The following is a 13,693-nucleotide window of genomic DNA, read 5'->3' as shown; positions in this document are numbered from 1 at the left end:
TACATACGGTAATTTGCCATTGCCTGCAAAAACGTCCATGTTGGTGGGAACAGGAATAGATCTTTAGACCTTTAATTTGGGCTGAATTTGTTATATCTTTTACGAATATGAAAAAAAGCACCAGCATCTCCTAACAGTAAAATGAATAACGAACCTTCGACCGCCGAACAAGAAATATTACATATATTAGTATTAACATTTTATTTTTAATATTTTTATTGAGCTTTGTACCGCGATTATTTATTAGGAAAAATGGAAAAAGCAACAAAGTCTAAGCGGTAGAAGTTACAGCAGCTATTTCGGAGATCACCACATCTCCTCATCAGACTTCTTTTTTCTAGACTTCAGCAGGGATCGAACCTGCGTAATCGATTTCAAAGTCAGAAACGTTAACCACTGAGCTATGTACACCCCGTAAACTCTTGTTGCTAATTAATTTTCCTTATTCAACCAACTACTATCAAGTGCAGCTGATTTGCCGCTATTTAAACTTGACAGCGTAGTTGTTGTTGTAAATTCTATACATCCATTTTGCTTATTTGCTTTATTGTATAGTTTCAGGCAGGCTCTTCCTAAATTATGTATTTGTCAATGGTATTGTGGCTTATTAACATTTTATTTTTAATATTTTTATTGAGCATTGTATCACGAAAAGGCACTAGGTATTGCAAAAAAAGCAAAATAAGGCACTAAACAAAAAGACAGAAAATACGAAGAATAATCAAAAAATACATTTATTTTAGAAATGTTTATATTACAAGTAAAAAGAGAAAAACTTTGAACTAGTTTCATTATATGAAAAATTTGTACTTTGAATCTTCGACTATTTTATCCTTTCGAGTTTCTAACTCATAAAACTTTAATCTGTATAGTTGTAGTAACATTGAACCACAAGATGCATTTTGAAGTTTTATGGCACCATTTTCATTCGGTTTTCGCGAAGAAAAGCCTTGAATATACTAAATGTGCGCTCGACGTAAGTTGATACAAGTCGAGCCCATTTAAATATGGAACGTTTGAAACGTTAATATTATCAGGAATAAGGGCGTTTTCCTCGCCCTTTACAATTTTATCCACACCCCTTATTGTCTCCCAGCCTACGTTAGCTGAGAAAACGGCTTTGAATTTTTCCAACACCAATTTGGCAAGAGGTCCCTACGCTTCTATAAGCCGCATGGGCATGTGTATATTTTTTAATCTTAAGGAAAAAAAGGCAAATATCTTAAAAAAGGCAAACAAAAGGCAGCATCAGATGTGTATATATGGAATCAGGGAAAGCTAAATCGTGGACATTCTTAATCGAATATACTCTATCTCTTTAGCAGAAAAAAGGCAATTTCCATAAAATCTGTTCCCTGCAAATAAGCAAATGGATGTATAGAATTGACAACAACAACCACGCTGTCAAGTTTAATAAGGAAAATGAATTAGGAACAAGAGTTTACGGGGTGTACATAGCTCAGTGGTTAACGTTTCTGACTTTGCACGTCGATTACGCAGGTTCGATCCCTGCTGAAGTCTAGAAAAAAGAAGTCTGATGAGGAGATGTGGTGATCTCCGAAATAACTGCTATAACTTCTACCGCTTAGACTTTGTTGCTTTTTAAATTTTTCTAATAAACAATCGTGGTACAAAGCTCAATAAAAATATTAAAAATGAAACATTAATTTTTATTAATTTGAATCGGCATACCGACAATAAAATTTTGTATGCATACAAAGTCCATTGAATCCTCCAATAAAAAATTTTATGCTTTTTCGAAGAAAACGCGATTTTCCTTGGGGATTAGTGCTTTTTCAAATTCAAAACTTGGCAACACTGCGAAAGACGTATGCATTCCCACGACAGCCGGTTCTACGTACCGGAATGACTCGGGTTTCACCCGACCAAGGGCTGTTGTTTCGGCGATCTAACCCCGTCTAGATCGGCGATACCCATTAATCATTATCCGTCCATGGAGCAATACCTTGCAGCCGGATTGCTCCGCATCCTTCTTCTCCGGGCGGGCGTAGAGCCCAACCCCGGACCTGAAATTTACTTCTGCTGTGTTTGCCAGAATCGACTCCACCCGAACTCCACTTCGGTTAGGTGCAACTCCTGCAACGGGTGGAGTCACCTAAGAACCTGCTCTGGCCTTAGGTCTCACCGGGAGTGGACCACAAACTTTGTGGCTCCCTGTTGCTCAAGCCAAATGGCACAATCAGCCTCCACGGCTACCCACTCGCGTAATGCACGGGTGCGACCTAGCACCCGAAGAGCCTGCACGGCCCCTAGAAGCTCCCCTGAGCAACAGCAAACCTCCCAACACACCCCTCCCACACAACCTACCGGCCGGTCCCACTCGCGAGCGCGAGCCAACCAGCAGCTACTGGTTGCCCACACCATCTGCTCCGTGTGCCAGAACAGAATATACCGGAATGTGACATCAGTCAAATGCAACACATGCCTTGGCTGGTGTCACTTCCGGCTATGTTCTGGTCTACGCACCACTCGCGAATGGACTACAAACTACAGCGCCCCTTGCTGTAGTGCACCGCCGACGCAGACAACAACGCCCATATCGCAGCCACCTACCATCAGGCTGCAACAGCAACTGCGTCAGGCGCAACAGGCCCAAGGTAGGCCCCACACTTCTCTGACCCCCCGTATCGCGACCAGCCTCCCAAGGCACATAAACGTACTCCAACTCAACTGCAACGGACTCCAGAGCAAGATTGAGGAGATAGCAGTCTTCATGGGTCGGCACGGCATATTGATAGCTGCGGTCCAAGAAACGAAGTTGCACAGCAACTCAACTCTGTTGGGTTGCGCCGCCTACAATGTGCTCCGTAAAGATCGCGAGCGAGATAATGGTGGTGGACTAGCGTTCATTCTACACCACACAGTGCAGTATCGGCTAATCGAAGAAGACATCGACCCAAGGGACACTACCCTAGAATGTCAGGGCATAGCTGTCCGGTCAGGCGATGTCGAGCTCGAAATATTTAACGTGTACATACCCCCTGTCACCTGCTGCCCGGCTGGATATCTCCCTGACATAGGTGCGCTACTCAGAGGCGAAAACCGATTGGTAGTAGGTGACTTCAATGCGCACCACGATCTTTGGCACTCAAGCCTGGCCAATGATCGGAGGGGAAACAGTTTGGCTGAGCAGATAGACGATTCGACATTCTGCACCATGAACGACGACGCCCCCACCAGGATTGTGGGCAGCTGCAGCAGCTCGCCAGACGTAACAATTGCTAGCGCTGGTCTGATAAATAGCATATCATGGCGACCTATGCTAACGTTAGCATCAGACCATCTGCCCATAATCATCTCGATCAATAAGCCCACCGACTTTGCTCCCGCGGATCACCGAACCTACACCAACTTCAACAAAGCTGATTGGAACGGCTTCGCGGAAGTTACCGAGAGCAGCTTCGCCGCCCTCCCCACACCCACAGACGTACATGATGGGGAACGCCAGTTCCGCAAGGTAGTCACAGCCGCAGCAGCTCGCTTCATACCGTCCGGACGCATCGCGGAAGTCCGCCCAAATTTCCCGGCTGAAGCAGCTGTACTAGCAAATGAGCGTGACCACCTACGCCAGGTCGACCCCGGGGACCCTCGCTTGAGGGAACTTAATTTGGAGATTCGGCAACTGGTAAATCAACACAAGCGGACAAAGTGGGAAGAGCACTTGAATGCCTGTAACTTCACCTCTGGTGTGAGTAAGCTCTGGTCAACCGTGAGGTCCTTGTCCAACCCGACGAAGCGTGATGACAGAGTGGAAATTTCATTCGAAGGTCACGCCTCATCGGACCCGAAGAAATGCGCGAACTATTTCAGTCGGCAATTCACACTGCATCCTTCGGTAGACAAGGCCAAACGTCGAGTGACCAGGAGGCTGCACAAACTGCCCAAAAACGATGCACCACTTGTTTTCACCAGCGGTGAAGTAAAGGGGGCCATCGGGAAGGCGAAAGCCTCCAAAGCCATTGGACCCGACGGAATCTGTATGCTGATGTTGAAACATTTGGGGCCTGTGGGGGTAGCATACCTCACGGAGGTCCTCAATTTGTTTATGACCACTCTCATCATTCCTGATGTGTGGAAATCAGGGAGAGTGGTCCCACTGCTGAAACCGGGGAAGCCCGCCAACAGAGGAGACTCTTATCGCCCGATAACGCTCCTTTCCCCGGTCGCGAAGACACTTGAGGCCCTGCTGCTCCCATACTTCACCTGCCACCTAACCCCAGCGAAACATCAGCATGGCTTCCGTAAAGTGCACAGCACAACAACAGCACTTAACGCCATAAACACCCAGATAACCAGCGGCCTAAATCGAAACCGCCCCTGTGAGAGAACTGTCCTAGTAGCGCTGGACTTGTCAAAGGCGTTTGACACCGTCTGCCATTCCACGCTGCTAGAAGACATTGAGGCCTCCTCTCTCCCACAGGGACTGAAGCGATGGTCGGCGAATTATATGAGTGGTAGGCAATCATCAGTAATCTTCAGAGATCAAACCTCGAAACCTAGAAGAATAAAACAAGGGGTTCCACAAGGTGGTGTTCTCTCCCCCTTACTTTTTAACTTCTATATCTCGAAACTCCCCCAGCCACCTGAAGGAGTTTCCCTGATCTCCTACGCTGATGACTGTTCGATTTTGGCGTCTGGGAATGGAATTGATGACCTCTGCTCAAAAGTAAACGGCTATCTCTCCAGCCTTTCTCGCTTCTTCACTGCAAGGAGCCTAACCCTCTCCCCAACGAAATCAACGGCGACCCTCTTCACCACCTGGACGAAGGAGGTCAGGCTTGAATTAGGCATTCACGTCGACGGCACACCAATACCGACGGTGAACAACCCGAAAATTTTAGGGGTTACCTTTGATAGCCTGCTCTCTTTCTCCGCGCACACAACCGCAGTTGTCAACAAAGTACAGAGCCGCAACAAGGTCCTCAAGTCGCTCGCCGGCAGCACTTGGGGCAAAGACAAAGAAACGTTGTTGGCAACATACAAGGCAATTGGCCGGCCGGTTCTAAATTATGTTGCGCCAGTTTGGACGCCGGGGACTAGTTGGACGCAGTGGACGAAGCTACAGACTTGTCAGAACGCCGCACTCCGGACAGCGACCGGGTGCCTTCTGATGACGCCTGAGCATCACCTACACAGTGAGGCCCAAGTGCTCCCCGTAAGGGAACACAACAAGATGCTCTGTAAGCAGTTTCTTGTGGGGTGTCACAGAAGTGAACACCCCAACAGACCACTGCTGGAGGAGGAGCTTCCGCCCAGGCACGTCAGGGGGCACCTATTCATGTACAAGGACGCAGTCCAGACCTACACAGACCAACCACTGGACCCAATGACGTACAGACGAGCGATTAACGACATTCATAGGGAGTCTGTCTCCACCTACCTCGACTCCCGGCCTAGGAATGTCGTTATCGGAGCCCAATCACCACCTGTGGAAGAGACGGAGCTTCAGTTACCTAGAGAGACCTGCGTTACCCTGGCTCAGTTACGGTCTGGATATTGTAGCCGCCTAAACAGCTACCTGTCCAGACTCGACCCAAACATCCCAAATGAGTGCCCGGCATGTGGAGACTCCCCCCACGACACCAACCACCTCTTCACATGCCAGCTCAATCCGACTCAACTAACACCTCTCTCCCTTTGGTCCGACCCCATCGAAACAGCTCGTTTCCTGGGCCTACCGTTAGTTGTGCTTGACGATAATGATTAAAAGTTGACCCGAAACAGGCGGGGCTTAGTAGTGCCGCTACAACAACAACAACAACGTAGAATATTCGTCAGCAAGAAACGGCAAGTGGAGGAATACTGCGAACAGCGAGAGAATGCGTGATAGACGGCAGAACGTTGTAGAGTTGCCATGAGTGCGAGTGCAGGTATATAAGGCCGCTGCTACAGCGCACCAGAAGTTCAGATGCGAATCAGCAAGCTACAACTTCAGATGTAAAACAGAGCTCAGTTTTGTTAGCAAGTTTTTTAAAGCGTTGCGATTGCTTTAAAGAACAATAAAGGTAATTGTACTGTAATTTGGTCATCTTGAGCATTTATTTGACAATAGTTATACGAACCGAGAGGATTTTTTGGAAATCCGTCAAGTATTCAGGCATAATCATTACAAAATAAATTTTCAGTAAATATTTATGAATTCTTTAGCCTGAAGGTCCTGTACATACACAATTTAAATTCAAGACCGCATTTTTGTTTAAATTGCTTAACTTCGACAATTTTTATGTAGGTGCATTAGCTGAGGTATCAATTTATTCCAAAATAAATGTACTTTCAGATAAATACTACATATTTGGCAACTTTCATAGACATTTTTATAAGCTTTTATTTAACTTGGTCATTTTAAACTAACTTCCCGACAAGTTAGAGACTTGAAATTTTCATCATAGTTCCAATCACGATGACAATGCAATTTAATATATAAATGAATTCCCCATATGGTCCAGGGGTCTTGATTCAAAGGCGGTCAAAAAATAGTAAGATTTATGGCTAACAGAGCGTAATTTGTCAAAGAACGTAAAACCACTATAAAATTGTTAAAGCTGCTGGCGATAGTGTAGCAAAGCTATTTGTGGCAAATTCTAGATATCAACCTAGTCTAGATATGTAGTGCGATTCCCATTTTTCTTAACAACAATATTCGTATCGTTAACGATTCCGACAAGTTTCGTAGCTTTGACAGTTGTCTAACGAAATTTGTCGATAACCTAGCTACGAATATTTTGTCGTTGAGAAGCCTACCGATAAAATTGTTTCAAGTTTTTATTGAGAAAAATTAGGCCAAATTCATCGGTAAGCAAACTATTATAATAAAAAATAACTAATAAATAAAAATGTATCACATATAGATATGCTTTTTATTATTGTTCCTTTTATTTATTACACTGTGCAAGTTGAAAACATTGGCAAAGGTTTTGAAAGTTGATCTCACTTAATTGGGGCACTCTAAATTTTGTCAGATTGGCTCCAGTTTTCGAGATAACGATACTTGAACATTTGCTTCAATTTTAACTTGTTTGTAAATAAATCAGTTTTAGTGTTGTTTCTATAAAATGTTGAACATGACTATTTTTTATAGTGAAGGTTATTTATTTATTTATTTATTTAATTTATTTAATCAGCATATTTTGCAAAATAAATTTGCAAAATATAATGTCAGCACCGGACGTCTAGGTCATTGAGTGCCATTGTTGATGTCGCTTTTAGTTAGATTTGATTATTGAGGTGATGAATTTCTAATGCTTTTTCTATTACTTCGATGTTGCTATTGTTACAATCCAGGATGTTTTTAATGCTTTTATTAATCTTCGAGTTTGGGCATACTGTAAGTATGTGCTCTATCGTGAGTGTTGTTGCACAAAATGAGCAAGATGGTGGTTGAGTTCTGGTGAAGATGTGGGCAGTGTTAAAAAGGGCAGTTCCAGTCCGAAGCCTAGCTAATTTGATGCATTGACTACGTGATAGTTTTGTGTTGTAGTTGTCCCTGGAAGTTGCGGCTTCTATTTGCAGAGCCTTTGTCGTTCTTAATATGATGCTCGCATGGCATGGGACTTCTGGTATCAGGGGAAACTTAAAACATTCTTTGGCGGCTTGGTCGGCTCTTTCGTTGCCTACTATTCCAGTGTGTCCGGGGACCCACAGAAGTTTTATTGGTTGCTTTAGAGTATCCTCTGACACGAAACTGTGGGCTTCATTGCTTTTATTTGCAATTACATTGAGGGCGCTAAGGCTGTCTGAGCAGATAATTGCTTTCTTATCAAGACTTGCGGCAAAGGATATTGCGTATTTGATTGCAGTTAGTTCGGTGCAGAAAATGCTCGCATGCATTGGGAGCAAAGCTTGATGGACCACCCTGAATTGCCCGCCCCTTTCCTGAGCCACTACGGCATAAGATGGGGTGTCGCATGTTACCGATCCATCTGTAAATATTATTAATTGTTGGTCTGTATCATTGATGATCTGAAGAAAGCTTTGGACATATGCTTCTCGTGTATTTAAGATCTTTTTTGTTGAGTGTAGTGATGTATCTATCGTAATAAGATGTGTTGTATCTTTTTTGTTTTTAGACGGTTTTGCTGGAATAGGGATGTGAGCGTCATGTAGCATTTGTGTTATTCTTTTTAAACTGCATGTTTTGTGTATGGGTACACGATCGTTTACTATTCTGTCGAGAAAATTCCAGATGATATCGTGAAGTGGATGCTCATAATTGGTAATGGATTTCGCGGATAGATTTGAGGAATTTTTAAACCTCAGACTTTGAAAATCTGTGATTCGCGCTTCTATTTTGAGCGTGGGAATGGGAGTTGTTTTAAGTAGTCCAGAAGCTGTTCTGTAGCATTTATATAGTTCGGTATTAAGTGTTTTGATATTTTTGTTGGACGTCCAGCCGTATAGTGTGATGCAGTGTTGTAAAATACCTTCAGTGAGTGTACGACAAATAGCAATTGCGGTGTCTATGTGTGGGCCTTTTCGTTTAGTGCACATGACTTTGAGTACATTGTTGACTTTCTTAAGCTTGTCTTTTAGGACATTAATATGATTGTTCCACAACATATTTTTTGAAAACTGTATTCCTAGTATTCTCAAGCTATTTTGTAAAGGTATTCTACGTCCTCGAATAAGGATTGAACTGGCATTGCAATTATTTTTCCGGCAAACATGGAGGGCTGTTGTTGCTTCAATGGGTACTGAGGCGCCTGTGTCCATGGCCCACTTATTTATATTTTCGTCCAATTTTTGCAAACTTTGCACGACCTCTTCATGTGTTCCAGACGCAGCTGCAAAGATATTGTCTGCATATATACCTATATACGAAATACCTTGCACATTCTTTATCTGCTTTAGTAAGGAGTTAGCGTAAAACGTATAAAGTACTACTGAAAGAGGCGAACCCTGTGGAATTCCGTTTTCTAGTTTCCTTTCCTTTGAAAGGTATCCGTCGACTCTGGCTGTAATCCTTCGATACGAGAGGAAGGAGAGAGAGAGCTTAAGGATATTCATCGGTAGTCCACATTTATGCATTTCTTTTATTACTTCCGTAGAAACTACTCTATCGTATGCTTTTGCCAGGTCTGCTGAAAAAACGACCGTATGTTCTCTGCTTAAGTACTTCAGTTGTCCTTCTAATGTATGTGTAAGAGTGTGTACTCCATGTTTGGGGATGAATGCATGTTGTTCTGCTTCCAGCTTATTGCTGAAGCTCCTCCATATTCTGTTGGCTAGAATTTTATCAAAAGTTTTCGCTAATGTGGGCAAGAGGGATATTGGACGGTACCCTTCAAGAGAGTTTGGGTTTTTTCCGGGTTTTGGAACGGGAGTAAGGATTGCATGCTTCCATCCATGTGGGTATACTCCTGTATCTAAAATACGACTAAATAGACTGCACATACGGGATTTTAGGGTGATGGATGCGTTCTTTAACATTGAATAGGTTATTTTGTCATGGCTGGGAGTGGTTCCTTTAGAGGTTTTGAGAGCTGCCTCAAGTTCTTGGAGCGTAATATTTTGGGTTACTTGCTTCGACTGTGGCGTTTGTGGTAAATTCTCTACAATCAAGGAATTTTTTTGGTCAATGATAGTTGACTCAAACGACTCATTCGAGCTTGCTGCGCTCCAATGTGCTCCTAGGGCTTCAGCAATCTGTTCCGGGTGCTTGAGTACAGTATTGGCAGTTAGTATCTGTGGGAAACAGGAGAAACGTTGACATTTGATCTTTTTGATCTTATGCCAAAGGTGCTTTGGATCGAGTGTGGGATTAAGCGAGTTTAGAAACCGATTCCATGAATCTTGTTTGGCTTGTTTACATGCACTTCGTACCGCAGCACATGATTTCCGAAATTCTACGCTATTGTGAGCTGTTTGGTTCTTTTTAAACCGTTTCCATCTCTCGTTTTTGACTTTAATAAGATTTGCAATCTGACTGTTGAACCAGACTGGGCTATTGTGCTTAGGTGCTGAAAAGGTGGTGGGCATGGCTTCGTTTGCCGCTTTCCTCAAAACTTTTTTTATTTGGGCGGCTTCTCTGTTGATGTTAACTGATTTAGTGAAATTTTGTGAGTAGACGTTAGTTTTATTTGTAAATAGATGCCAATTTGCCTTGTTAGTATTAAACCTGGGGTTGATTCTGCTGTTGATGTTCAGCATGTTGTTGAAAATTAGGATTGGAAAATGATTGCTAGACCCTGACGGAGGAAGACAATTCCATGTCAGAACCGGAGCTATACCTCCGCATGCCATTGAGACGTCAACGTTTGTTAAAGTATTTCTCGTGTTTAGCAGTGTGGGAGATCCGTTGTTGAGAATTACAAATTGTTTATCGTTTGCAAAGTCTTCCCATAATTTTCCGTTCTGATTTGTTTTCTTTGCACCCCACAATGCGTTATGTGCGTTTAAGTCACCACCCAGTAAATGATATCCGTTATGGTAGGTGTGTATGTCGTCCAGGTGTTGAGCTGTTAAATATAAGTCTATCTCGCGGTATATGTTGGTTATGTGCAGGTCTTTTAACGCGTGTATGGTGATAGATTGAAAGAGAAGATTATTGTTAGATATTTTGTAATTAGAAGTATTCAAAGTCTCCTTTACGAGGATTGCAATACCCGCTTTGGAATATGAGTACGTTTTGTTGAAGTGATACACTTTATAATGTGGAAGATGTAAGAGGTGTTTATTTTTTCTATTATGTGGGTTTCTTGTAACATAATAATGTCGGGTTTATGTTTGGTTACGAGTAGCTCTAGTCCGAACTTATTGTTTAGAAATCCCTGTATATTCCATTGAAGAATTACGAGACTGATACCTAAATCCATAATTATTGTTATTATTTTTTTAAATTATTTTATTTTTATTGTTAGTTGTCTATAATTTAGGCTCTTCTTCGGAGTCCGAGACAGACATAAAATATTTGTCTGCTGATAGAAGTTGCTGAGTTATATTGCTGAGTGGAGATGCGCTAGTGTTGGTTTGTGTGTTGATTGGTGCTTTGCTGAAGTGTGGTAGTATACATTCAAGTGAAGGGTTCGTTGTTGTTTTCTTAATGCTGTTGTTTGCATTTTGGTTCGTATTGTTAGTAACTTGGGTAGTTGTCCTTTGAATAGCGGTGACGTTGTCGGTTTTGCTTTTGTTTGGAGACGTATGAGTTTTTGGTATTTTGGTCGTATTGGTTTTTGTTGGTGAAGCAGATCGTTTGGATGTTGTTATTGTTGGTGTATTTGATTTGTTAGTTTCTGATCGGCAGATGTTGGAATATGTTTCTTGAGGTTTTTGTACATGATTTAAACGTTCGCTATATTTGCGGCGGGCTTCGCCCATCGAGCACTTTTCGATTGTTTTTATTTTTAAGATTTCTTTGGTTTGCTTATATCTAGGGCAGTCTCTGTCCGAAGAGAAGTGATCTTCGCCACAGTTTGCGCACTGTTTACGTGTACATTCTGTTGGGGAATGGGGTGGTAAGTTGCATCCATCGCATGTGCTGGGGTTGGTGCATCGGGTTTTTGTGTGGCCAAGAAGTTGGCAATTCTTGCAGCGCATCGGGTTCGGGTAGTAAGGGGAAACTTTTACCTTGTACCATGCTATGTCCAGAGTTTTTGGAAGATGGTATAAGTCGAAATTGACTGCCATTTTTCCAGTGGGCATTGTTTTGCCATCGAGTGTGCGAGTGAATTTGTAAATGCCTGATACTCCCTGACTTTTTAATTCTTCGACGATCTCTTCTTCTTTTACGAAGTTGAGACATGGGGCATAAATCATACCTTTTACCGTGTTAAGGTTTTCTTGCAACTTGACCGTGATAGGGCACACGTTTGATAGAGTTTTAGTTTTCAGAAATTTATCCGCTATTTTCGAATTTCGTGCTAAGACAAGTAAAGAGCCGTCTTTTAGTTGTTTGATGCTATCTATTTGGGTTGATATCGCATCAATACCCTTTTTTATTATAAACGGGGAAAGTTTTGCTAATTGGTTGTTAGTTGATGATATTGTCAAGTATTTTGGTTGGTTGATTGCTGTTTGTTTTTGGTGTAATGTAGGGAAAATGTGGGTGTCGTATGTATCCATTTCGCTAAGCATTGAGAAGCGATTTGTTGTTTTGTCCGGTGGTTCAGGTGTTGGTCGCATTTTATGTGTGTATATATGTGAATGTAGCGGTTTTTTGTATAGGACGATGCACTTGTTTGTTACTACGAAAGTGTAATAAAACGGAGGAGTGAACACTGTGTATGATTGTTGTTTGTATTATTTATTCGCAACTGACAATGGCACTTGCTAACACGTCCGAACCGGTTGATAGTTAGTCGTTGACTGAATGAAAACATGATAGTGAAGGTTATATTAAAAAATAGTCACGTGAAAAAGTTTGGTAAAATGACTTTAACGGACTTTGTTGGAGTTATTTATAAAAAAAAAAACTTTAAATTTAAGGAAATTTTCAAGTAACCTTACGTCGAAAACTAGAGCCAAAGCTGAATTTTTAGACGTGGAAAGCATAATGTCAAAATGATGTGTTTGTTGTAATTCATACTGTAATTGTGCGTAAATTTGTAATTTTTTACTTATATACGGCTTATACCCCCTTATTAAATTCGCCTTGCACCAGGCCATTATTGCCAAATAAGCAGCCCAGCATCCTATGGTACTGCTCCGTAGTAGCTCCTGCTCTTCTTTTTTTCATATTGTATTCACAAACAACAATCCCGACACAATAATATGCGCAACAATAGGAGTGTTCGCTATGCAACTGCCAGTAAGAATTAGCCAGTAACAAAATTCAGAGAATAAGGTACCTTACTCTCCCAAAGAGAGAAACTTACTAAGTTTTGCGCGAACAGGAATTAGCAAACATTTGCAAGCTTCACTGCCAGCCGGCGTCCACGGTTGCATTTCGAGCTTAATAAATTTTTTTAATTATTTCAGGTGGAAACCAAAACGGGACCTATACGTGTTTTTCTTCTTATTCTGACTTTCCTTATCATATGCTTCAATTTCTTTGTGGAAGTCACTGTCGGATTTCCTTTATCGACAGTGGTGTCGACTGCGTTCCGATTATGAATACAGCTTATTCAGCCGAGTACCTTTCAAATGGTTGGAATTAATTAAATAAATTGAATAAACGAATATTTACATACTTCTTTCATTAGTAAATCGCAACAAGATTGTTCATTTTTAAATTTAACGAACTTTTTGATTCAAATTAATGTTGACAAAAATGCAGACGTGTCCCACAATCCTGCTTGCAAATTCTTACTGGCAAAAATTTCCCCAGCACGAATTTGCAACTTCCCCTCCAAATGAAATTTCAAAATTGTGCTCTCTCCTTGCAAGTTTTACTGGGTTTTTGGCAAAACGAACACTATTTGGTAACAATTGGTACCAACTTGCACAAATTTTTTGCATAGCGAACACTCCTAATAACAAGTATCTTTTAAATATTGAGTGGCAAACGTCAATATTGCCATATTTGGCTTTGTAATTAACGACAATCGTCGTAAACTTCTTTATCGACATGTCTAACGAATTCTGTCGTTAAGTGTGTTTTTGAGAATAGCCTATTCGCTACTGCAAGCTACAAACGTCGTTCATTATCAATAACGAATATCGGTCGTTAAGAAAAATGGGAATCGCACTACTGAACCTCGTTGTAGGAATTAGAAGACTCCAGATGTCTCCCCGCCAG

The 13,693-nt window shown here is 41.9% G+C and overlaps 3 protein-coding genes across 3 annotated transcripts; 1 reads left to right on the top strand and 2 right to left on the bottom strand.

The window, feature by feature from the left end:
• Positions 1-3,046: 3,046 nt before the first annotated feature.
• Positions 3,047-6,263, top strand: LOC118749726 (the record flags this gene model as incomplete). Its single annotated transcript, XM_036484508.1, has 3 exons — positions 3,047-3,559; positions 3,593-3,669; positions 6,251-6,263. Coding segments are annotated over 3 exons (603 nt in total), but the record flags the coding sequence as incomplete, so codon positions are not given.
• An 848-nt stretch (positions 6,264-7,111) lies between these two features.
• On the bottom strand, positions 7,112-7,726 carry LOC118749730 (the record flags this gene model as incomplete). Its single annotated transcript, XM_036484509.1, is given in 1 exon segment — positions 7,112-7,726. A coding segment is annotated over 1 exon segment (499 nt), but the record flags the coding sequence as incomplete, so codon positions are not given.
• Positions 7,727-10,881: 3,155 nt separating this feature from the next.
• On the bottom strand, positions 10,882-12,138 carry LOC118749725. Its single transcript, XM_036484506.1, has one exon. It carries the CDS (start codon positions 12,136-12,138, stop codon positions 10,882-10,884), a length of 1,257 nt encoding a protein of 418 aa, XP_036340399.1.
• Between the last annotated feature and the right edge of the window lie 1,555 nt (positions 12,139-13,693).

Source organism: Rhagoletis pomonella, unplaced genomic scaffold (assembly GCF_013731165.1).
Source record: "Rhagoletis pomonella isolate Grant_MI unplaced genomic scaffold, Rhpom_1.0 Rhpom_scaffold_00036, whole genome shotgun sequence".
Taxonomy (NCBI): domain Eukaryota; kingdom Metazoa; phylum Arthropoda; class Insecta; order Diptera; family Tephritidae; genus Rhagoletis; species Rhagoletis pomonella.
The sequence above is the reverse complement of the archived record's forward strand: the minus strand, read 5'-3'. Positions and strand labels throughout refer to the sequence as shown.

Excerpts from the sequence above, each read along its gene's own strand:
- LOC118749725 (XM_036484506.1), bottom strand. The coding sequence starts at position 12,138 with ATGCGACCAACACCTGAACCACCGGACAAAACAACAAATCGCTTCTCA.